The sequence below is a fragment of the Heterodontus francisci genome, unplaced genomic scaffold (assembly GCF_036365525.1).
Source record: "Heterodontus francisci isolate sHetFra1 unplaced genomic scaffold, sHetFra1.hap1 HAP1_SCAFFOLD_1083, whole genome shotgun sequence".
NCBI classification, from domain to species: domain Eukaryota; kingdom Metazoa; phylum Chordata; class Chondrichthyes; order Heterodontiformes; family Heterodontidae; genus Heterodontus; species Heterodontus francisci.
In genome coordinates, this window is record NW_027140161.1 from 35,164 (window position 1) to 62,500 (window position 27,337).

The following is a 27,337-nucleotide window of genomic DNA, read 5'->3' on the forward strand; positions in this document are numbered from 1 at the left end:
GACGGGGATGTGGGACAATGTAATAATGTAGGAACAGGGACAGGGGGACGTGGGACAATGTAATAATGTAGGAACAGGGACAGGGGGACGTGGGACAATGTAATAATGTAGGAACAGAGACTGGGGGACGTGGGACAATGTAATAATGTAGGAACAGGGAGACGGGGATGTGGGACAATGTAATAATGTAGGAACAGAGAGACGGGGACGTGGGACAATGTAATAATGTAGGAACAGAGACTGGGGGACGTGGGACAATGTAATAATGTAGGAACAGGGAGACGGGGATGTGGGACAATGTAATAATGTAGGAACAGAGACTGGGGGACGTGGGACAATGTAATAATGTAGGAACAGAGACTGGGGGACGTGGGACAATGTAATAATGTAGGAACAGGGAGACGGGGACGTGGGACAATGTAATAATGTAGGAACAGGGAGACGGGGACGTGGGACAATGTAATAATGTAGGAACAGGGACTGGGGGACGTGGGACAATGTAATAATGTAGGAACAGGGAGACGGGGACGTGGGACAATGTAATAATGTAGGAACAGAGACTGGGGGACGTGGGACAATGTAATAATGTAGGAACAGGGAGACGGGGACGTGGGACAATGTAATAATGTAGGAACAGAGAGACGGGGATGTGGGACAATGTAATAATGTAGGAACAGGGACAGGGGGACGTGGGACAATGTAATAATGTAGGATCAGAGACTGGGGGACGTGGGACAATGTAATAATGTAGGAACAGAGACTGGGGGACGTGGGACAATGTAATAATGTAGGAACAGGGAGACGGGGACGTGGGACAATGTAATAATGTAGGATCAGAGACTGGGGGACGTGGGACAATGTAATAATGTAGGATCAGAGACTGGGGGACGTGGGACAATGTAATAATGTAGGAACAGGGAGACGGGGATGTGGGACAATGTAATAATGTAGGAACAGGGACTGGGGGACGTGGGACAATGTAATAATGCAGGAACAGAGACTGGGGGACGTGGGACAATGTAATAATGTAGGAACAGGGAGACGGGGACGTGGGACAATGTAATAATGTAGGATCAGAGACTGGGGGACATGGGACAATGTAATAATGTAGGAACAGGGAGACGGGGATGTGGGACAATGTAATAATGTAGGAACAGGGACTGGGGGACGTGGGACAATGTAATAATGCGGAAACAGGGACAGGGGGACGTGGGACAATGTAATAATGCAGGAACAGGGACTGGGGGACGTGGGACAATGTAATAATGTAGGATCAGAGACTGGGGGACGTGGGACAATGTAATAATGTAGGATCAGAGACTGGGGGACGTGGGACAATGTAATAATGTAGGATCAGAGACTGGGGGACGTGGGACAATGTAATAATGTAGGATCAGAGACTGGGGGACGTGGGACAATGTAATAATGTAGGAACAGGGAGACGGGGATGTGGGACAATGTAATAATGTAGGAACAGGGACTGGGGGACGTGGGACAATGTAATAATGCAGGAACAGAGACTGGGGGACGTGGGACAATGTAATAATGTAGGAACAGGGAGACGGGGACGTGGGACAATGTAATAATGTAGGATCAGAGACTGGGGGACATGGGACAATGTAATAATGTAGGAACAGGGAGACGGGGATGTGGGACAATGTAATAATGTAGGAACAGAGACTGGGGGACGTGGGACAATGTAATAATGTAGGAACAGGGAGACGGGGACGTGGGACAATGTAATAATGTAGGATCAGAGACTGGGGGACATGGGACAATGTAATAATGTAGGAACAGGGAGACGGGGATGTGGGACAATGTAATAATGTAGGAACAGGGACTGGGGGACGTGGGACAATGTAATAATGCGGAAACAGGGACAGGGGGACGTGGGACAATGTAATAATGTAGGAACAGAGACTGGGGGACGTGGGACAATGTAATAATGTAGGAACAGAGACTGGGGGACGTGGGACAATGTAATAATGTAGGAACAGGGACAGGGGGATGTGGGACAATGTAATAATGTAGGAACAGAGACTGGGGGACGTGGGACAATGTAATAATGTAGGAACAGGGAGACGGGGACGTGGGACAATGTAATGATGTAGGAACAGGGACAGGGGGACGTGGGATAATGTAATAATGTAGGAACAGAGAGACGGGGACGTGGGACAATGTAATAATGTAGGAACAGAGACTGGGGGACGTGGGACAATGTAATAATGCAGGAACAGGGAGACGGGGATGTGGGACAATGTAATAATGTAGGAACAGGGACAGGGGGACATGGGACAATGTAATAATGTAGGAACAGGAACAGGGGGACGTGGGACAATGTAATAATGTAGGAACAGAGACTGGGGGACGTGGGACAATGTAATAATGTAGGAACAGGGACAGGGGGATGTGGGACAATGTAATAATGTAGGAACAGAGACTGGGGGACGTGGGACAATGTAATAATGTAGGAACAGGGAGACGGGGACGTGGGACAATGTAATAATGTAGGAACAGGGACAGGGGGACGTGGGACAATGTAATAATGTAGGAACAGAGAGACGGGGACGTGGGACAATGTAATAATGTAGGAACAGAGACTGGGGGACGTGGGACAATGTAATAATGCAGGAACAGGGAGACGGGGATGTGGGACAATGTAATAATGTAGGAACAGGGACAGGGGGACATGGGACAATGTAATAATGTAGGAACAGGGACAGGGGGACGTGGGAGAATGTAATAATGTAGGAACAGAGACTGGGGGACGTGGGACAATGTAATAATGTAGGAACAGAGACTGGGGGACGTGGGACAATGTAATAATGTAGGAACAGAGACTGGGGGACGTGGGACAATGTAATAATGTAGGAACAGAGACTGGGGGACGTGGGACAATGTAATAATGTAGGAACAGAGAGACGGGGACGTGGGATAATGTAATAATGTAGGAACAGAGACTGGGGGACGTGGGACAATGTAATAATGTAGGATCAGAGACTGGGGGACGTGGGACAATGTAATAATGCAGGAACAGGGACAGGGGGACGTGGGACAATGTAATAATGTAGGAACAGAGACTGGGGGACGTGGGACAATGTAATAATGTAGGAACAGGGACTGGGGGACGTGGGACAATGTAATAATGTAGGAACAGGGACAGGGGGACGTGGGACAATGTAATAATGTAGGAACAGGGAGACGGGGATGTGGGACAATGTAATAATGTAGGAACAGGGACAGGGGGACGTGGGACAATGTAATAATGTAGGAACAGGGAGACGGGGACATGGGACAATGTAATAATGCAGGAACAGGGACAGGGGGACGTGGGACAATGTAATAATGTAGGAACAGGGACAGGGGGATGTGGGACAATGTAATAATGTAGGAACAGAGACTGGGGGACGTGGGACAATGTAATAATGTAGGAACAGAGACTGGGGGACGTGGGACAATGTAATAATGTAGGAACAGAGACAGGGGGACGTGGGACAATGTAATAATGTAGGAACAGGGACAGGGGGATGTGGGACAATGTAATAATGTAGGAACAGGGACTGGGGGACGTGGGACAATGTAATAATGTAGGAACAGGGAGACGGGGATGTGGGACAATGTAATAATGCAGGAACAGGGACAGGGGGACGTGGGACAATGTAATAATGTAGGAACAGAGACTGGGGGACGTGGGACAATGTAATAATGTAGGAACAGAGACTGGGGGACGTGGGACAATGTAATAATGTAGGAACAGAGACTGGGGGACATGGGACAATGTAATAATGTAGGAACAGGGACAGGGGGATGTGGGACAATGTAATAATGTAGGAACAGGGACTGGGGGACGTGGGACAATGTAATAATGTAGGAACAGGGAGACGGGGACATGGGACAATGTAATAATGCAGGAACAGGGACAGGGGGACGTGGGACAATGTAATAATGTAGGAACAGAGACTGGGGGACGTGGGACAATGTAATAATGTAGGAACAGAGACTGGGGGACGTGGGACAATGTAATAATGTAGGAATAGAGACTGGGGGACGTGGGACAATGTAATAATGTAGGAACAGGGACTGGGGGACGTGGGACAATGTAATAATGTAGGAACAGAGACTGGGGGACGTGGGACAATGTAATAATGTAGGAACAGAGACTGGGGGACGTGGGACAATGTAATAATGTAGGAACAGGGACTGGGGGACGTGGGACAATGTAATAATGTAGGAACAGGGAGACGGGGGGACGTGGGACAATGTAATAATGTAGGAACAGAGAGACGGGGACGTGGGACAATGTAATAATGTAGGAACAGGGAGACGGGGACGTGGGATAATGTAATAATGTAGGAACAGAGACTGGGGGACGTGGGACAATGTAATAATGTAGGAACAGAGACTGGGGGACGTGGGACAATGTAATAATGTAGGAACAGGGACTGGGGGACATGGGACAATGTAATAATGTAGGAACAGGGAGACGGGGACGTGGGACAATGTAATAATGTAGGAACAGGGACTGGGGGACATGGGACAATGTAATAATGTAGGAACAGGGAGACGGGGATGTGGGACAATGTAATAATGTAGGAACAGGGACAGGGGGACGTGGGACAATGTAATAATGTAGGAACAGGGAGACGGGGACGTGGGACAATGTAATAATGTAGGAACAGGGAGACGGGGACGTGGGACAATGTAATAATGTAGGAACAGGGACTGGGGGACATGGGACAATGTAATAATGTAGGAACAGGGAGACGGGGATGTGGGACAATGTAATAATGTAGGAACAGGGACAGGGGGACGTGGGACAATGTAATAATGTAGGAACAGGGAGACGGGGACGTGGGATAATGTAATAATGTAGGAACAGGGAGACGGGGACGTGGGACAATGTAATAATGTAGGAACAGAGACTGGGGGACGTGGGACAATGTAATAATGTAGGATCAGAGACTGGGGGACGTGGGACAATGTAATAATGTAGGAACAGAGACAGGGGGACGTGGGATAATGTAATAATGTAGGAACAGGGAGACGGGGACGTGGGACAATGTAATAATGTAGGAACAGGGAGACGGGGATGTGGGACAATGTAATAATGTAGGATCAGAGACTGGGGGACGTGGGACAATGTAATAATGTAGGAACAGGGAGACGGGGATGTGGGACAATGTAATAATGTAGGAACAGGGAGACGGGGATGTGGGACAATGTAATAATGTAGGAACAGGGACAGGGGGACGTGGGACAATGTAATAATGTAGGAACAGGGACAGGGGGACGTGGGACAATGTAATAATGTAGGAACAGAGACTGGGGGACGTGGGACAATGTAATAATGTAGGAACAGGGAGACGGGGACGTGGGACAATGTAATAATGTAGGAACAGGGACAGGGGGACGTGGGACAATGTAATAATGTAGGAACAGGGACAGGGGGACGTGGGACAATGTAATAATGTAGGAACAGAGACTGGGGGACGTGGGACAATGTAATAATGTAGGAACAGGGACAGGGGGACGTGGGACAATGTAATAATGTAGGAACAGGGACAGGGGGACGTGGGACAATGTAATAATGTAGGAACAGAGACTGGGGGATGTGGGACAATGTAATAATGTAGGAACAGGGACAGGGGGACGTGGGACAATGTAATAATGTAGGAACAGAGACTGGGGGACGTGGGACAATGTAATAATGTAGGAACAGAGACTGGGGGACGTGGGACAATGTAATAATGTAGGAACAGAGACTGGGGGACATGGGACAATGTAATAATGTAGGAACAGGGACAGGGGGATGTGGGACAATGTAATAATGTAGGAACAGGGACTGGGGGACGTGGGACAATGTAATAATGTAGGAACAGGGAGACGGGGACATGGGACAATGTAATAATGCAGGAACAGGGACAGGGGGACGTGGGACAATGTAATAATGTAGGAACAGAGACTGGGGGACGTGGGACAATGTAATAATGTAGGAACAGAGACTGGGGGACGTGGGACAATGTAATAATGTAGGAATAGAGACTGGGGGACGTGGGACAATGTAATAATGTAGGAACAGGGACTGGGGGACGTGGGACAATGTAATAATGTAGGAACAGAGACTGGGGGACGTGGGACAATGTAATAATGTAGGAACAGAGACTGGGGGACGTGGGACAATGTAATAATGTAGGAACAGGGACTGGGGGACGTGGGACAATGTAATAATGTAGGAACAGGGAGACGGGGGGACGTGGGACAATGTAATAATGTAGGAACAGAGAGACGGGGACGTGGGACAATGTAATAATGTAGGAACAGGGAGACGGGGACGTGGGACAATGTAATAATGTAGGAACAGAGACTGGGGGACGTGGGACAATGTAATAATGTAGGAACAGGGACTGGGGGACATGGGACAATGTAATAATGTAGGAACAGGGAGACGGGGACGTGGGACAATGTAATAATGTAGGAACAGGGACTGGGGGACATGGGACAATGTAATAATGTAGGAACAGGGAGACGGGGATGTGGGACAATGTAATAATGTAGGAACAGGGACAGGGGGACGTGGGACAATGTAATAATGTAGGAACAGGGAGACGGGGACGTGGGACAATGTAATAATGTAGGAACAGGGAGACGGGGACGTGGGACAATGTAATAATGTAGGAACAGGGACTGGGGGACATGGGACAATGTAATAATGTAGGAACAGGGAGACGGGGATGTGGGACAATGTAATAATGTAGGAACAGGGACAGGGGGACGTGGGACAATGTAATAATGTAGGAACAGGGAGACGGGGACGTGGGATAATGTAATAATGTAGGAACAGGGAGACGGGGACGTGGGACAATGTAATAATGTAGGAACAGAGACTGGGGGACGTGGGACAATGTAATAATGTAGGATCAGAGACTGGGGGACGTGGGACAATGTAATAATGTAGGAACAGAGACAGGGGGACGTGGGATAATGTAATAATGTAGGAACAGGGAGACGGGGACGTGGGACAATGTAATAATGTAGGAACAGGGAGACGGGGATGTGGGACAATGTAATAATGTAGGATCAGAGACTGGGGGACGTGGGACAATGTAATAATGTAGGAACAGGGAGACGGGGATGTGGGACAATGTAATAATGTAGGAACAGGGAGACGGGGATGTGGGACAATGTAATAATGTAGGAACAGGGACAGGGGGACGTGGGACAATGTAATAATGTAGGAACAGGGACAGGGGGACGTGGGACAATGTAATAATGTAGGAACAGAGACTGGGGGACGTGGGACAATGTAATAATGTAGGAACAGGGAGACGGGGACGTGGGACAATGTAATAATGTAGGAACAGGGACAGGGGGACGTGGGACAATGTAATAATGTAGGAACAGGGACAGGGGGACGTGGGACAATGTAATAATGTAGGAACAGAGACTGGGGGACGTGGGACAATGTAATAATGTAGGAACAGGGACAGGGGGACGTGGGACAATGTAATAATGTAGGAACAGGGACAGGGGGACGTGGGACAATGTAATAATGTAGGAACAGAGACTGGGGGACGTGGGACAATGTAATAATGTAGGAACAGGGACAGGGGGACGTGGGACAATGTAATAATGTAGGAACAGAGACTGGGGGACGTGGGACAATGTAATAATGTAGGAACAGAGACTGGGGGACGTGGGACAATGTAATAATGTAGGAACAGAGACTGGGGGACATGGGACAATGTAATAATGTAGGAACAGGGACAGGGGGATGTGGGACAATGTAATAATGTAGGAACAGGGACTGGGGGACGTGGGACAATGTAATAATGTAGGAACAGGGAGACGGGGACATGGGACAATGTAATAATGCAGGAACAGGGACAGGGGGACGTGGGACAATGTAATAATGTAGGAACAGAGACTGGGGGACGTGGGACAATGTAATAATGTAGGAACAGAGACTGGGGGACGTGGGACAATGTAATAATGTAGGAATAGAGACTGGGGGACGTGGGACAATGTAATAATGTAGGAACAGGGACTGGGGGACGTGGGACAATGTAATAATGTAGGAACAGAGACTGGGGGACGTGGGACAATGTAATAATGTAGGAACAGAGACTGGGGGACGTGGGACAATGTAATAATGTAGGAACAGGGACTGGGGGACGTGGGACAATGTAATAATGTAGGAACAGGGAGACGGGGGGACGTGGGACAATGTAATAATGTAGGAACAGAGAGACGGGGACGTGGGACAATGTAATAATGTAGGAACAGGGAGACGGGGACGTGGGACAATGTAATAATGTAGGAACAGAGACTGGGGGACGTGGGACAATGTAATAATGTAGGAACAGGGACTGGGGGACATGGGACAATGTAATAATGTAGGAACAGGGAGACGGGGACGTGGGACAATGTAATAATGTAGGAACAGGGACTGGGGGACATGGGACAATGTAATAATGTAGGAACAGGGAGACGGGGATGTGGGACAATGTAATAATGTAGGAACAGGGACAGGGGGACGTGGGACAATGTAATAATGTAGGAACAGGGAGACGGGGACGTGGGACAATGTAATAATGTAGGAACAGGGAGACGGGGACGTGGGACAATGTAATAATGTAGGAACAGGGACTGGGGGACATGGGACAATGTAATAATGTAGGAACAGGGAGACGGGGATGTGGGACAATGTAATAATGTAGGAACAGGGACAGGGGGACGTGGGACAATGTAATAATGTAGGAACAGGGAGACGGGGACGTGGGATAATGTAATAATGTAGGAACAGGGAGACGGGGACGTGGGACAATGTAATAATGTAGGAACAGAGACTGGGGGACGTGGGACAATGTAATAATGTAGGATCAGAGACTGGGGGACGTGGGACAATGTAATAATGTAGGAACAGAGACAGGGGGACGTGGGATAATGTAATAATGTAGGAACAGGGACTGGGGGACATGGGACAATGTAATAATGTAGGAACAGGGAGACGGGGACGTGGGACAATGTAATAATGTAGGAACAGAGACTGGGGGACGTGGGACAATGTAATAATGTAGGAACAGGGACTGGGGGACATGGGACAATGTAATAATGTAGGAACAGGGAGACGGGGACGTGGGACAATGTAATAATGTAGGAACAGGGACTGGGGGACATGGGACAATGTAATAATGTAGGAACAGGGAGACGGGGATGTGGGACAATGTAATAATGTAGGAACAGGGACAGGGGGACGTGGGACAATGTAATAATGTAGGAACAGGGAGACGGGGACGTGGGACAATGTAATAATGTAGGAACAGGGAGACGGGGATGTGGGACAATGTAATAATGTAGGAACAGGGAGACGGGGATGTGGGACAATGTAATAATGTAGGAACAGGGACAGGGGGACGTGGGACAATGTAATAATGTAGGAACAGGGACAGGGGGACGTGGGACAATGTAATAATGTAGGAACAGAGACTGGGGGACGTGGGACAATGTAATAATGTAGGAACAGGGAGACGGGGATGTGGGACAATGTAATAATGTAGGAACAGAGAGACGGGGACGTGGGACAATGTAATAATGTAGGAACAGAGACTGGGGGACGTGGGACAATGTAATAATGTAGGAACAGGGAGACGGGGACGTGGGACAATGTAATAATGTAGGAACAGAGAGACGGGGACGTGGGACAATGTAATAATGTAGGAACAGAGACTGGGGGACGTGGGACAATGTAATAATGTAGGAACAGGGACAGGGGGATGTGGGACAATGTAATAATGTAGGAACAGAGAGACGGGGATGTGGGACAATGTAATAATGTAGGAACAGGGACAGGGGGACGTGGGACAATGTAATAATGTAGGAACAGAGACTGGGGGACGTGGGACAATGTAATAATGTAGGAACAGGGAGACGGGGATGTGGGACAATGTAATAATGTAGGAACAGGGAGACGGGGATGTGGGACAATGTAATAATGTAGGAACAGAGACTGGGGGACGTGGGACAATGTAATAATGTAGGAACAGGGAGACGGGGACGTGGGACAATGTAATAATGTAGGAACAGGGAGACGGGGACGTGGGACAATGTAATAATGTAGGAACAGGGACTGGGGGACGTGGGACAATGTAATAATGTAGGAACAGGGAGACGGGGACGTGGGACAATGTAATAATGTAGGAACAGAGACTGGGGGACGTGGGACAATGTAATAATGTAGGAACAGGGAGACGGGGACGTGGGACAATGTAATAATGTAGGAACAGAGAGACGGGGATGTGGGACAATGTAATAATGTAGGAACAGGGACAGGGGGACGTGGGACAATGTAATAATGTAGGATCAGAGACTGGGGGACGTGGGACAATGTAATAATGTAGGAACAGAGACTGGGGGACGTGGGACAATGTAATAATGTAGGAACAGGGAGACGGGGACGTGGGACAATGTAATAATGTAGGATCAGAGACTGGGGGACGTGGGACAATGTAATAATGTAGGATCAGAGACTGGGGGACGTGGGACAATGTAATAATGTAGGAACAGGGAGACGGGGATGTGGGACAATGTAATAATGTAGGAACAGGGACTGGGGGACGTGGGACAATGTAATAATGCAGGAACAGGAACAGGGGGACGTGGGACAATGTAATAATGTAGGAACAGAGAGACGGGGATGTGGGACAATGTAATAATGTAGGAACAGAGACTGGGGGACGTGGGACAATGTAATAATGTAGGAACAGGGAGACGGGGACGTGGGACAATGTAATAATGTAGGATCAGAGACTGGGGGACATGGGACAATGTAATAATGTAGGAACAGGGAGACGGGGATGTGGGACAATGTAATAATGTAGGAACAGAGACTGGGGGACGTGGGACAATGTAATAATGTAGGAACAGGGAGACGGGGACGTGGGACAATGTAATAATGTAGGATCAGAGACTGGGGGACATGGGACAATGTAATAATGTAGGAACAGGGAGACGGGGATGTGGGACAATGTAATAATGTAGGAACAGGGACTGGGGGACGTGGGACAATGTAATAATGCGGAAACAGGGACAGGGGGACGTGGGACAATGTAATAATGCAGGAACAGGAACAGGGGGACGTGGGACAATGTAATAATGTAGGAACAGAGACTGGGGGACGTGGGACAATGTAATAATGTAGGAACAGGGACAGGGGGATGTGGGACAATGTAATAATGTAGGAACAGAGACTGGGGGACGTGGGACAATGTAATAATGTAGGAACAGGGAGACGGGGACGTGGGACAATGTAATAATGTAGGAACAGGGACAGGGGGACGTGGGACAATGTAATAATGTAGGAACAGAGAGACGGGGACGTGGGACAATGTAATAATGTAGGAACAGAGACTGGGGGACGTGGGACAATGTAATAATGCAGGAACAGGGAGACGGGGATGTGGGACAATGTAATAATGTAGGAACAGGGACAGGGGGACATGGGACAATGTAATAATGTAGGAACAGGAACAGGGGGACGTGGGACAATGTAATAATGTAGGAACAGAGACTGGGGGACGTGGGACAATGTAATAATGTAGGAACAGGGACAGGGGGATGTGGGACAATGTAATAATGTAGGAACAGAGACTGGGGGACGTGGGACAATGTAATAATGTAGGAACAGGGAGACGGGGACGTGGGACAATGTAATAATGTAGGAACAGGGACAGGGGGACGTGGGACAATGTAATAATGTAGGAACAGGGACAGGGGGACGTGGGAGAATGTAATAATGTAGGAACAGAGACTGGGGGACGTGGGACAATGTAATAATGTAGGAACAGAGACTGGGGGACGTGGGACAATGTAATAATGTAGGAACAGAGACTGGGGGACGTGGGAGAATGTAATAATGTAGGAACAGAGACTGGGGGACGTGGGACAATGTAATAATGTAGGAACAGAGACTGGGGGACGTGGGACAATGTAATAATGTAGGAACAGAGACTGGGGGACGTGGGACAATGTAATAATGTAGGAACAGGGACAGGGGGACGTGGGAGAATGTAATAATGTAGGAACAGAGACTGGGGGACGTGGGACAATGTAATAATGTAGGAACAGAGACTGGGGGACGTGGGACAATGTAATAATGTAGGAACAGAGACTGGGGGACGTGGGACAATGTAATAATGTAGGAACAGAGACTGGGGGACGTGGGACAATGTAATAATGTAGGAACAGAGACTGGGGGACGTGGGACAATGTAATAATGTAGGAACAGAGACTGGGGGACGTGGGACAATGTAATAATGTAGGAACAGAGACTGGGGGACGTGGGACAATGTAATAATGTAGGAACAGAGAGACGGGGACGTGGGATAATGTAATAATGTAGGAACAGAGACTGGGGGACGTGGGACAATGTAATTATGTAGGATCAGAGACTGGGGGACGTGGGACAATGTAATAATGCAGGAACAGGGACAGGGGGACGTGGGACAATGTAATAATGTAGGAACAGAGACTGGGGGACGTGGGACAATGTAATAATGTAGGAACAGAGAGACGGGGACGTGGGACAATGTAATAATGTAGGAACAGAGACTGGGGGACGTGGGACAATGTAATAATGCAGGAACAGGGAGACGGGGATGTGGGACAATGTAATAATGTAGGAACAGGGAGACGGGGACGTGGGACAATGTAATAATGTAGGAACAGGGACAGGGGGACGTGGGACAATGTAATAATGTAGGAACAGAGACTGGGGGACGTGGGACAATGTAATAATGTAGGAACAGAGACTGGGGGACGTGGGACAATGTAATAATGTAGGAACAGGGAGACGGGGACGTGGGACAATGTAATAATGTAGGAACAGGGACTGGGGGACGTGGGACAATGTAATAATGTAGGAACAGGGAGACGGGGATGTGGGACAATGTAATAATGTAGGAACAGGGACAGGGGGACGTCGGACAATGTAATAATGTAGGAACAGGGAGACGGGGACATGGGACAATGTAATAATGCAGGAACAGGGACAGGGGGACGTGGGACAATGTAATAATGTAGGAACAGGGACAGGGGGATGTGGGACAATGTAATAATGTAGGAACAGAGACTGGGGGACGTGGGACAATGTAATAATGTAGGAACAGAGACTGGGGGACGTGGGACAATGTAATAATGTAGGAACAGAGACTGGGGGACGTGGGACAATGTAATAATGCAGGAACAGGGAGACGGGGATGTGGGACAATGTAATAATGCAGGAACAGGGAGACGGGGATGTGGGACAATGTAATAATGTAGGAACAGAGAATGGGGGACGTGGGACAATGTAATAATGTAGGATCAGAGACTGGGGGACGTGGGACAATGTAATAATGCGGAAACAGGGACAGGGGGACGTGGGACAATGTAATAATGTAGGAACAGGGAGACGGGGATGTGGGACAATGTAATAATGCAGGAACAGGGACAGGGGGACGTGGGACAATGTAATAATGTAGGAACAGAGACTGGGGGACGTGGGACAATGTAATAATGTAGGAACAGAGACTGGGGGACGTGGGACAATGTAATAATGCGGAAACAGGGACACGGGATATTGGGAAAATAGTGAGGAGACAGATTTAAAAGGAACCTTATTGGATTGTTTTTATCCTCCATTTCAAACGTTTGTTTTTCCCAAGGCCCTCCATTTGTTGCTGCCGATGTAACATTTCAAAGAGATTATAACACTGTTAAGAAGGAACTTGAGCATGTGTTTCTGATCAGATCAGGATTTGGGAAGCTGATAAGTAACTGGAGTGGATCCCCACTCTGCTGAACTCAGTCTGACATGTTATTGGGTAATGATTTACTCAGAGTCGTACCATTAGCCAATCCGGTTTACAGGAGAACAATTGAATTAACATTTCGGTACTTCTTCCTTCCACCTCTTGGGACCCATCACCCCCTGTTCTCGCTGACCTACACAGGCTCCCGGTCTGGCAACACCTGTTTTAAATTCTCACCCTTGTGTTCAAATCGTCCAATGGGCTCCTCGCCCCTCCCCCTCTCTGTAACCTCCTCCAGCCCCCACAACCCTCCGAGATCTCTGCGCTCCTCCAATTTTGGCCTCTTGACCATCCCCCAATTTTAATCGCTCCACCATTGGTGGCTGTGCCTTCAGCTGCCTGGGGCCCTGAGCTCTGGAATTCCCTCCCTGAATCTCTCCGTCTCTCTCTCTCCTCCTTTAAGATGCTCCTTAAAACTGACCTCTTTGACGAAGTTTTGATCACTTGATCGAATTTCACCCCCCCCCCCGCCCCCCCACCCCACCCCACATAGCTCGGTGTCAAATTTTCTCCGGTATTTGCTCCTGTGAAGCACCTTTGGGATGTTTTACTCTGTTGAAGGCTCTATGTAAATACAGGTTGTTGTTGTGTCCTGAATTGAGAGAATAGAGAGGGAGGATTTTGGAAAAAGCCTGACTTGTTGCAGCTGAAATGGGCTTTGTGCCTGTGAACACTAAGAAACTGGTTTGATCCACTCTGCTGTCATTAACACGATCGCAATTACTGTCTGCATGTCCCAACAGGGACATCATCAAACAAGTTCATCACTGAGATTCAAAGAACAATGAAACGTGTGTAAAGGCAGCAAGAGCCCGAGGAGCTGCTGAGATTACAGGCACCAAGGACAAACTAAAAATACGTCACCTCCCCCGTAGTGTTCTGTCCTCCTCCAACCTGTCTCTCTTACTCACAGGCCAGTCTCATCTCTAATAACACGGCATCTCACTCAACTCCATGATAGAGAAAAGCATAAGAGGATAGATTGGAAACACAGGAACAGGAGGAGGCCATTCAGCCCCTCAAGACTATCCTGGCCTTCAATTAGATTATGGCTGATCTGTATCTTAACCCCCCTCTATCCATCTTGGTTCCATAACCGTAATCCCAACAAAACTCTGTCAATCTCCATTTGAAATTTCCAACTGACCCCCAGCCTCAACAGCTTTCTGTGGGGGGAGAGAGTTCCAGATTTCCACTCCCCTTTGTGTGAAGAAGTGTTTCCTGACATCACCCCTGAACGGCCTGGCTCGAATTTGAAGGTTCTGCCCCCTTGTTCTGGACTCCCCCCACCAGAGGAAATAGTTTCTCTCTATCGACCCGATCAACTCCTTTAATCATCTTATCGGGTGAGATGACGAGGGGTGAGAGGAGACTTGTGCGGAGCAGAAGCACCAGCACAGAGCAGATGGGCCGAATGGCCTGTTTCTGCACTGTAAAATTCCGTGTAATACTTTGTAAATGTCAAACGAAACCCAGTGCTTCCTGCAAACTCAGCTTGGCGTGACTGCCTTCGATAGGAGCCAATCAGAACTTTGCTTCTGCCTTGCTCTCAATGGATGTACCTCACATCCCCCCCAACGGAATTCCATCAATGGCTCTCCCATGGGAGGGGGCTAGCGGGAGAGACCCTACCACAGTCCAGCCGTCTAACTCTCTGTGAAGGTCAGCAGGGTCATAACCTCTGGGAGTCAGAGTTCACTGGTTAAATAGTGGGCCTTTACACCAAACAAAATTAAACAAATCATCATTGCCTTGGTTACGGAGACTCTTAGTGCTTGGACAGTTTACACTGCTAATCGGAAGACCAAATATTCAGTATCTAATCCCTAGCAAAGCCTCAGGCCTAAACCCAGGTTGACAACGTTCAGTAACCAATGGACGAGTTGACGGCCTGATTGTAGAATGTGTGTCTGGGAGGCCTCCACACCTCTAGTTTCACAGGAGACTATTTGACTGTGGTTGCCTCACAGCAGAGGCCTATCATGTCTGCAGACATACACATTCCAGCCGAGCGCTCTGGACACTGGTCAGGGGTGGTGAAGTCACATTCTTTCACCCTTTTCCTAGCCCAGGGGCACTGCGGCTAATTGCAGTTTGCCCAGTCACTGCTCGAGTTACAGTTCAGCAATCAGGACACAGAGCCAGGCTGCAATGGCTGATTCAGTACCTCACCAGGCAGTTAGTTACTCAGCCATTGGAGAGTTAGTCATTGAAACTGGGAACCTCCACACCCATATTCTCCAACAGGCACTAAACCAGAGGAAGGAGGAAACAAAGAGACCTTTCACTTTTATGATGCAGCACAGGAGGAGGTCATTCGGCCCATCGTGTCTGTGCTGGCTCTTTGAAAGACCTATCCAATCAGTCCCACTCCCCCCTGCTCTTTCCCCACAGCTCTATAAATTTCCCCCCTTCCACTATTTCTCCAATTTCCTTTTGAAAGTTACTATTGAATCTGCTTCCACCGCCCTTTCAGGCAGCGCGTTCCAGATCACAACAACTCACTGTGTAAAAAACATTCTCCTCATCTCCCCCTCTGGGTCTTTTACTGATTATCTTCAATCTGTGTCCCTCTGGTTACCGAGCCTCCTGTCACTGGAAACAGTGTCTCCTTATTTACTCTGTCAAAACTCTTGATTCTAAACGCCTCGATTAAATCTCCCCTTAACCTTCTCTGCTCGAAGGAGAACAATCCCTGCTTCTATAGTCTCTCCACATTAACTGAGGTCTCTCATCCCCGGGACCATTCCAGTAAATCTCCTCCACACCCTCTCCAAGGCCCTGAAATCCTTCCTAAAGTACGGAGCCCAGAATTGGACAGAATATTCCAGCAGAGGCCGAACCAGTGAATTATAAAGGGTTTAATGTAACTTCCATGCTTTTGCAGTTTGAGAGGGTAAATGTTGAGAAGATGTTTCCATTTGTGGGGGGAGACCAGAACTCGGGGCCATCAATATAAGACAGTCACTAATAAATCCAATCGGGAATTCAGGAGAAACTACTTTCCCCAGAGAGTGGTGGGAATGTGGAACTCGCTATCACAGGGAGTGGTTGAGGTGAAGCTGGATAAACACATGACGGAGAAAGGAATAGAAGGATATGGTGATGGAGTGAGATGGAGAGGGTGGGAGGTGGCTCGTGTGGAGAAACACCAGCACGGAGCAGATGGGCTGAATGGCCTGTTTCTGTGCTGTGCACTCTATGTAACACCTGTCAACTCTGAAAGACACATACCTTGTCCGACCTTGAGGGTGACCTTCATCTTTCGGGTGTTGCACGCTCCTCCGTGCCGGTTCTCCAGGCCTTCCTCATTCCCCTCGGACGTTGCTGTCAAAAGGAAAGAAACAAACATTAGGGGTAGTGGGAAGTCATTGCTCTGCAGTGCTCAAGAGGCAAAGCTCAAAGCTTCCCTGCCAAAGCTCGAGAGTTTTTATATAGAATTTTACACAACAGAAACAGGCCATTCAGCCCATCAGCTCCGTGCTGGTCTTTCTGCTCCAAACGAGCCTCCTCCCACCCCCTTCCTCTCACCCTATCAGCTTGAAACAACGGCTTACGAGGAATATTCAATATGGCGGCACTTGCAGATTTTGTGTCTATTTTACAAACCCCTTAAACAATTTGAGAGCTGGGATTGAGCTTGTTTCTGGGACATGGGCCCTGTGCCCTGGACAACATTCCTCTCCCGGCCATGTCTGACATGCCAGCTTCATTAACAAACAGAAATTCCATACTGAAAGAAGGAAAAACTCGGAAGCTGAGATCCCCACTGCATTATCCTATCCCTATGGTCCCAGGGATGAGGGACTTCAGTTAATGTGGAGAGACTGGAGAAGCAGGGATTGTTCTCCTTAGAGCAGAGAAGGTTAAGGGGAGATTTAATCGAGGCGTTCAAAATCAAGGGTTTTGATGGAGTAAATAAGGAGAAAGTGTTTCCAGTGACAGGAGGCTCGGTAACCAGAGGGACACAGATTGAAGATAATCAGTAAAAGACCCAGAGGGGGAGATGAGGAGAATGTTTTTACACAGTGAGTTGTTGTGATCTGGAACGTGCTGCCTGAAAGGGCGGTGGAAGCAGATTCAATAGTAACTTTCAAAAGGGAATTGGATAAATAGTGGAAGGGGGAAAAATTACAGGGCTGTGGGGGAAAAAGAGCAGGGGGGAGTGGGACTGATTGAATAGCTCTTTCAAAGAACCAGCACAGACACGATGGGCCGAATGGCCTCCTTCAGTGTTGTAGGATTCTGCGATTCTTATTGCCGTCGGAGGGTCAGTACTGAGGGAGTGCCGCACTGTCGGAGGGTCAGGACTGAGGAAGCGCCGCACTGTCGGAGGGTCAGTACTGAGGGAGCGCCGCACTGTCCGAGGGTCAGTACTGAGGGAGCGCCGCACTGTCCGAGGGTCAGGACTGAGGGAGCGCCGCACTGTCGGAGGGTCAGGACTGAGGGAGCGTCGCACTGTCCGAGGGTCAGTACTGAGGGAGCGCCGCACTGTCCGAGGGTCAGGACTGAGGGAGCGCTGCACTGTCCGAGGGTCAGGACTGAGGGAGCGCTGCACTGTCCGAGGGTCAGGACTGAGGGAGCGCTGCACTGTCCGAGGGTCAGGACTGAGGGAGCGCTGCACTGTCCGAGGGTCAGGACTGAGGGAGTGCTGCACTAAGAGGGGTGATTCTGTAGCTGAAACATTAAACCAAGCTTTGACCTCCCTCCTGAAGTGATATTAAAGATCCCATTCACTATTTGAAAACAATCCTGGACCTCTGGCCAACATTCCACCCGTGCCAGCAAACAGATTAATTTACATTCGTCTCCACACTGTGCTGGGACCGAATTGTTACACAGGGAGCTCGACATTCAGCTTTATAACTACTGTCACTACACACCAATAGACTCAATAACTCAGAGTGTGAACACGTTAAAGTGAGAAAACTGAAAACAGGTGAATGACTAGCAGAGAGACATTGGCCAGTATTGGGGTGAGGAGAGAGAGTGAGAGAGAGAGTGAGAGAGAGACAAGGAGAGAGAGAGATAGACAGAGAGAGAGAGATAGACAGAGATACAGGGAGAGGGGGAGAGACAGGGAGAGAGAGACAAGGAGAGAGACAGAGAGACAGAGAGGGGGAGACGGAGACAGAGAGGGGGAGATGGAGGGGGAGAGAGTGAGAGAGAGACAGAGAGAGAGCAATAGACAGGGAGACAGAGTGTGTGAGAGAGAGACAGAGTGTGAGAGAGAGAGACAGAGTGTGAGAGAGAGAGAGACAGAGTGTGAGAGAGAGAGAGACAGAGTGTGAGAGAAAGAGACAGAGTGTGAGAGAAAGAGACAGAGTGTGTGAGAGAGAGAGACAGAGTGTGTGAGAGAGAGAGACAGAGTGTGTGAGAGAGAGAGACAGAGTGTGTGAGAGAGAGACAGAGTGTGTGTGAGAGAGACAGAGTGTGTGTGAGAGAGAGACAGAGTGTGTGTGAGAGAGAGACAGAGTGTGTGAGAGAGAGAGACAGAGTGTGTGAGAGAGAGAGACAGAGTGTGTGAGAGAGAGAGACAGAGTGTGTGAGAGAGAGACAGAGTGTGTGTGAGAGAGACAGAGTGTGTGTGAGAGAGAGACAGAGTGTGTGTGAGAGAGAGACAGAGTGTGTGAGAGAGAGAGACAGAGTGTGTGAGAGACAGACAGAGATGAAGGAAACAGGGACAAGATGGGTGACTGCTCTGAAATCCAATTATTCGATTGTGAAATGTCGGGAGTGTTGTTAAAAACCCACGCGGCTGATGTGTGGACTTCAGGGAAAGGTACAGGTCATCCTTACATAGCCAGGCCTACACGTGACTCCAGTCCCACCCTCTGTAGTTGAATGTGAAGATCCTCTGCCCTGACCTAGCAATGCATTCAGTTGGAAAGAATATTTGCTCATGGCCAGTAGAGGATGGACAGTAAATGTGACCTTGCTGATATTGGAAGACACAATAAGAGAAGATTTATTCTCAAACATGTTTTGCGAAATGGCTCCCTCAGACATGCCCCCTGGTTTTCTGCTCTGTCATGTACTGTCTGTCAGCTCCTGGACCAGTCAGACCCTACACGCGTGACTGAGTCCCAGAAACAAGCAGCAGGAACTCCACTGGTTTCATCCACACGAGGGCCTCAGGCCTCCAGGGTGATTTAACCTCTGACCTCACGGCTAACTCCAGGCAAAATGTATTTGACATCCACCAATTTGTATCTTCATTTACAGATTGTGGAGGCAAGAGGGAGTTATTCACAAGATCAGGTGGTGCTGCAAATACAAGTGATGCACAGTGAGGCCTATCGAATGGAGAGGCAGCCGGGAGTAAGGCCACAGGTGGGCACATCACGTCGAATTACATCAAATGTACAGCACAGAAACAGGCCATTCGGCCCATCTGCTCCGTGCTGGTGTTGATGCTCCCCACGAGCCTCTTCCCACCCTCTCCATCTCCCCCTATCACCATATCCTTCTATTCCTTTCTCCCTCATGTGTTTATCAAGCTTCCCCTTAAATACATCAATACTATTCACCTCAACCACTCCCTGTGATAGCGAGTTCCACATTCTCATCACTCTCTGGGGAAAGAATTCCCCTGAATTCCCCATTGGATTTATTAGTGACTGTTTTATATTTAAGGCCCCGAGTTCTGGTCTCCCCCCGACAAGTGGAAAATCTTCTCTGTGTCTACCCTCTCGAACCCCTTCCTCATTTTAAAACCTCTATCAGGTCACCCCCTCAGCTGCCTCTTTTCCAGGGAAAAGAGCCCCAGCCTGTTCAGCACCTCCTGATGGTTATAACACAGTTCTGGTAAATAGTCTTGTCCACCTGCCACTTCTAACCCCTTTGCTGCACCCTCTTGCCCAACAAACCCATCCCCAGTGTCTGTATTGGCAGCAACCGGAGAGCGAGCAGGCTCGGTAACCCATTCGCCTGTTTCCCTGATTCCGAGATTGCCCGCATTAATAAAGGAAAGCACTGAAAGCGGTTAACTTCTCCCTCTCTCCCTCACTCTGCACCTCCCTCCTCGCACAGCTTCTTCAGACAGAAATTGAAATATTTCTCCCACAGCGACTAGCTCAGTATTTTTATACATTTATCAGAATCAGCTCCCAACTTGCAGGAAGAAATAACACAAAACAAATTAGCTCCAATGACAATAAACTACTCGGTGGAGCAGCACCTGACAGAACTGATCTGATATGGTCTGGGAGAGACTGTCACTTTCAATCTGCATCAGGCCCACATTACAGTCCACTATTTCTCAATTACCTTTCAGATTGCAGGCCAACAGACGACTGCATTCTGAGGCAGTGCCGCACTGTCCGAGGATCAGTACTGAGGGAGTGCTGCACTGTCAGAGGGTCAGTACTGAGGGAGTGCTGCACTGTCGGAGGGTCAGTACTGAGGGAGTGCTGCACTGTCAGAGGGTCAGTACTGAGGGAGTGCTGCACTGTCAGAGGGTCAGTACTGAGGGAGTGCTGCAGTGTCCGAGGGTCAGTACTGAGGGAGTGCTGCACTGTCCGAGGGTCAGTACTGAGGGAGTACTGCACTGTCCGAGGGTCAGTACTGAGGGAGTGCTGCACTGTCCGAGGGTCAGTACTGAGGGAGCGCCGCACTGTCCGAGGGTCAGTACTGAGGGAGTGCTGCACTGTCGGAGGGTCAGTACTGAGGGAGTGCTGCACTGTCAGAGGGTCAGTACTGAGGGAGTGCAGCAGTGTCAGAGGGTCAGTACTGAGGGAGTGCTGCAATGTCAGAGGGTCAGTACTGAGGGAGTGCTGCACTGTCAGAGGGTCAGTACTGAGGGAGTGCAGCACTGTCAGAGGGTCAGTAATGAGGGAGTGCAGCAGTGTCAGAGGGTCAGTACTGAGGGAGTGCTGCAATGTCAGAGGGTCAGTACTGAGGGTGTGCTGCACTGTCAGAGGGTCAGTACTGAGGGAGTGCTGCACTGTCCGAGGGTCAGTACTGAGGGAGCGCCGCACTGTCCGAGGGTCAGTACTGAGGGAGTGCCGCACTGTCGGAGGGTCAGTACTGAGGGAGTGCTGCACTGTCAGAGGGTCAGTAATGAGGGAGTGCAGCAGTGTCAGAGGGTCAGTACTGAGGGAGTGCTGCAATGTCAGAGGGTCAGTACTGAGGGTGTGCTGCACTGTCCGAGGGTCAGTACTGAGGGAGTGCTGCACTGTCCGAGGGTCAGTACTGAGGGAGCGCCGCACTGTCCGAGGGTCAGTACTGAGGGAGTGCCGCACTGTCGGAGGGTCAGTACTGAGGGAGTGCTGCACTGTCAGAGGGTCAGTACTGAGGGAGTGCAGCAGTGTCAGAGGGTCAGTACTGAGGGAGTGCTGCAATGTCAGAGGGTCAGTACTGAGGGTGTGCTGCACTGTCAGAGGGTCAGTACTGAGGGTGTGCTGCACTGTCAGAGGGTCAGTACTGAGGGAGTGCAGCACTGTCAGAGGGTCAGTAATGAGGGAGTGCAGCAGTGTCAGAGGGTCAGTACTGAGGGAGTGCTGCAATGTCAGAGGGTCAGTACTGAGGGTGTGCTGCACTGTCAGAGGGTCAGTACTGAGGGAGTGCTGCACTGTCAGAGGGTCAGTACTGAGGGAGTGCTGCACTGTCAGAGGGTCAGTACTGAGGGAGCGCCGCACTGTCGGAGGGTCAGTACTGAGGGAGTGCTGCACTGTCAGAGGGTCAGTACTGAGGGAGTGCTGCACTGTCGGAGGGTCAGTACTGAGGGAGCGCCGCACTGTCGGAGGGTCAGTACTGAGGGAGTGCTGCACTGTCAGAGGGTCAGTACTGAGGGAGTGCTGCACTGTTGGAGGGTCAGTACTGAGGGAGTGCTGCACTGTCGGAGGGTCAGTACTGAGGGAGTGCTGCACTGTCGGAGGGTCAGTACTGAGGGAGTGCTGCACTGTTGGAGGGTCAGTACTGAGGGAGCACTGCACTGTCGGAGGGTCAGTACTGAGGGAGTGCTGCACTGTCGGAGGGTCAGTACTGAGGGAGTGCTGCACTGTCGGAGGGTCAGTACTGAGGGAGTGCTGTACTGGCGGAGGGTCAGTACTGAGGGAGCGCTGCACTGTCCGAGGGTCAGTACTGAGGGAGTGCTGCACTGTCCGAGGGTCAGTACTGAGGGAGTGCTGCACTGTCGGAGGGTCAGTACTGAGGGAGTGCTGTACTGGCGGAGGGTCAGTACTGAGGGAGCGCTGCACTGTGGGAGGGTCAGTACTGAGGTATTATCTGGCCATTAGGACATTGTTTGTGGGATCTTACTGTGCTCAACTGGGCCCCTGTATTTCCTATATTACAATAGCTTCTACACTTTAAGAAAAAGTATTTCATTGGCTGTGAAGCACTTTGGGAGGGTCTGGGGTGTGAAAGGTGCTATAGAAATGCAAGACTTTCTTTGGTGAAGTGGAATATCACAGTGTCCGGCTTCAGACTCAGTCCGACCCAGGTTTCCCAGCCTCCAGACCCTGTCTCTCCATCACAACATGGCTCATCTCTCAGCTGTAACCTCGATACTGCCTCACGTCCCTGATTTGTCTTGTTTGCAATACTGCTGATTATAGCATGTGCATTCATCGCAGTTCCTTTATTTCAACAACAGACTTGGCAGCAAGGACAAAACCACAAACTGATACTCACTGTCTACATTAGCATCCACAAACCAGAAGGTTCACATCTCAAACTATTACCCCAGTGAGAGTCAGTGTGTGTGGAACTGTCCCCCAGTGAGAGTCAGTGCGTGTGGAACTGTACCCCAGTGAGAGTCAGTGTGTGTGGAACTGTACCCCAGTGAGAGTCAGTGCGTGTGGAACTGTCCCCCAGTGAGAGTCAGTGCGTGTGGAACTGTACCCCAGTGAGAGTCAGTGTGTGTGGAACTGTCCCCCAGTGAGAGTCAGTGTGTGTGGAACTGTACCCCAGTGAGAGTCAGTGCGTGTGGAACTGTCCCCCAATGAGAGTCAGTGCGTGTGGAACTGTACCCCAGTGAGAGTCAGTGCGTGTGGAACTGTACCCCAGTGAGAGTCAGTGTGTGTGGAACTGTACCCCAGTGAGAGTCAGTGTGTGTGGAACTGTACCCCAGTGAGAGTCAGTGTGTGTGGAACTGTACCCCAGTGAGAGTCAGTGTGTGTCGAACTGTCCCCCAATGAGAGTCAGTGTGTGTGGAACTGTACCCCAGTGAGAGTCAGTGTGTGTGGAACTGTACCCTCGTGAGAGTCAGTGTGTGTGGAACTGTACCCCAGTGAGAGTCAGTGTGTGTGGAACTGTACCCCAGTGAGAGTCAGTGTGTGTGTGGAACTGTACACCAGTGAGAGTCAGTGTGTGTGGAACTGTACCCCAATGTGAGTCAGTGTGTGTGGAACTGTACCCCAGTGAGAGTCAGTGTGTGTGTGGAACTGTACACCAGTGAGAGTCAGTGTGTGTGTGGAACTGTACACCAGTGAGAGTCAGTGTGTGTGGAACTGTACCCCAATGTGAGTCAGTGTGTGTGGAACTGTACCCCAGTGAGAGTCAGTGTGTGTGTGGAACTGTACACCAGTGAGAGTCAGTGTGTGTGGAACTGTACCCCAATGTGAGTCAGTGTGTGTGGAACTGTACCCCAGTGAGAGTCAGTGTGTGTGGAACTGTCCCCCAATGTGAGTCAGTGTGTGTGGAACTGTACCCCAGTGAGAGTCAGTGTGTGTGGAACTGCATCCCAGTGAGAGTCAGTGTGTGTGGAACTGTACCCCAATGTGAGTCAGTGTGTGTGGAACTGTACCCCAATGTGAGTCAGTGTGTGTGGAACTGCATCCCAGTGAGAGTCAGTGTGTGTGGAACTGTACCCCAGTGAGAGTCAGTGTGTGTGGAACTGTACCCCAGTGAGAGTCAGTGTGTGTGGAACTGTACCCCAGTGAGAGTCAGTGCGTGTGGAACTGTACCCCAGTGAGAGTCAGTGTGTGGGACTGTACCCCAGTGAGAGTCAGTGTGTGTGGAACTGTACCCCAGTGAGAGTCAGTGTGTGTGGAACTGTACCCCAGTGAGAGTCAGTGCGTGTGGAACTGTACCCCAGTGAGAGTCAGTGTGTGGAACTGTACCCCAGTGAGAGTCAGTGTGTGTGGAACTGTACCCCAGTGAGAGTCAGTGTGTGGAACTGTACCCCAGTGAGAGTCAGTGTGTGTGGAACTGTACCCCAGTGAGAGTCAGTGTGTGTGGAACTGTACCCCAGTGAGAGTCAGTGTGTGTGGAACTGTACCCCAATGTGAGTCAGTGTGTGTGGAACTGTACCCCAGTGAGAGTCAGTGTGTGTGGAACTGTACCCCAGTGAGAGTCAGTGTGTGTGGAACTGTACCCCAATGTGAGTCAGTGTGTGTGGAACTGTCCCCCAATGTGAGTCAGTGTGTGTGGAACTGTACCCCAGTGAAAGTCAGTGCGTGTGGAACTGTACACCAGTGAGAGTCAGTGCGTGTGGAACTGTACCCCAGTGAGAGTCAGTGCGTGTGGAACTGTACACCAGTGAGAGTCAGTGTGTGTGGAACCGTACCCCAGTGAGAGTCAGTGTGTGTGGAACTGTACCCCAGTGAGAGTCAGTGCGTGTGGAACTGTACCGCAGTGAGAGTCAGTGTGTGTGGAACTGTATCCCAGTGAGAGTCAGTGTGTGTGGAACTGTACCCCAGTGAGAGTCAGTGTGTGTGGAACTGTACCCCAGTGAGAGTCAGTGCGTGTGGAACTGTACCCCAGTGAGAGTCAGTGTGTGTGGAACTGTATTCCAGTGAGAGTCAGTGTCTTCGGGACTAGTGGTTTGGAGTGTGGGAACATGATGGCTAGCATTCCACTACTACGTTGCCTGTTTGACTCACTCATGAGGGTACTTGGGCCAGATTAAGAGTTCGTCACAAGCTGCAGAGCCCACATGAAAACTGTTCCCTCACCTCCCCCAATTCCTGGCCTGACAAATCTGTGCTGAGGATGTTGTCAGGAAGCTCTGGTCCTCTCAGTAATGCTTCACTCCCAGCTCTCAGACTCCCAGGTGGGACACAATGGGCAAAGGTCTGAGCTGAGAGTCGTGTCCACTCCACCTCTTGATTCGTACCTCTCGACGGGAATTCAATTAACCTTTGATCAGATGATGCAAAGAGCTGGGTATTTTTAAGAGCAACGCATCAATGCCTTATGAAAGAAATTTAATTACAAGGTGTCTTAGGGTCAGTGCAGATGCAAATTCTAATTAATGCATCATTACTGGGATTGCAATTTATAATTAGCTCTGATGATTAGCAGTATTTCCTCTTGACTATTGCACATGCTCCAGTGCCTGTTCGAGAACTACCAGAGGGACTCCAAGTAAATGAGGCATCCTGGCCCACCAGAATACCTGCACTGAGTTAGTGACACGGGACTGATTGAACCATTCACACTGATTCCCAGCATGTGTTTATCCAGTGTATATTGAACTGGCAGAGATGACTGGGTTGCAGTTTAAATTTGGGTTAGCCCCCTGAGCTGCAGAGGGAAAAGGAGTCTCAGTTTAACTCATCCACACTCCCTGGCTGCAATGACAGAGCATCTCTGTCTCTCAGTCCCTCTCGCTTTCCTCCATTCTGCACGTTCCCTCAGTCACTCGATCATCTCACTCTCTCTAAGCCTGCTGCACCTTCAGTCACGCTGTAACCCATCTCCCAGCATGCTGAACGTTCCCACTCATTCCCTGAGTAAATGCCTTCCAGTGTCCCTCTCTCTTTACCCCACACTCTCTATCAGCATTAGTCTGGAGAGTCTTGACATTTTCAACCTGAGGAGGAAGCAGCTGAGAGTTGATTGTATCCAGTGATGGTGATGGAAATACTAAATTCAGAACAAACTTAAAATTTAACTGTGGACACTGGTTTAAACTTGTAAATGTAAATGAAAACAGGTTTCAGAAATAAGTTCTGGAACTGAGAGTGATGGAGCCGAGTGGTGAAATGAGACTGCGAGTAAAATATTGACAGTAAAAACCCAGGCATCATTCAGGAACTAATTGGATTCTGTTGCCTGGATGAACGAAGGGGTCATCAATATAAAACAGTCACTAATAAATCCAATAGGGAATTCCGGAGAATTCTTTCCCCAGAGAGTGGTGAGAATATGGAACTCACTATCACAGGGAGTGGTTGAGGTGAATAGTGTCGATACATTTAAGGGGAAGCTGGATAAACACATGAGGGAGAAAGGAATAGAAGGATATGGTGATAGGGGGAGATGGAGAGAGGGTGAGAGGAGGCTCGTGGGGAGCAGAAACACCAGCACGGAGCAAATGGGCCAAATGGCCTGTTTTTGTGCTGGATGTAATTAAGAGGGGCTGAATGGCCTCCTCATTCCTTGTAACGTTATGGGACTTCCAGCTCTCCCACATTACAGCACATCACACATCATTGGCTGTCAAGTGTTTGGGGATGTCCTGAGGCTACAGAAATGAAGTTCTTTCTTTCCCCATTCCCCCGCTAATCCCCCTCCCCACCCAACATCCCTAAAGACTCAAG

At 49.5% G+C, this 27,337-nt stretch overlaps 1 protein-coding gene across 1 annotated transcript in view; it reads right to left on the reverse strand.

Moving 5' to 3' along the window:
- Positions 1-27,337, reverse strand: part of LOC137358969 (ephrin-B3-like) — a gene marked incomplete at both ends in the record, with an annotated part of 84,753 nt that overhangs the window by 31,697 nt on the left and 25,719 nt on the right. Inside the window, one exon of the mRNA XM_068025135.1 lies at positions 17,082-17,174. Coding sequence (XP_067881236.1) covers positions 17,082-17,174 — 93 coding nt within the window. The remainder of the gene's footprint in view (positions 1-17,081; positions 17,175-27,337) is intronic.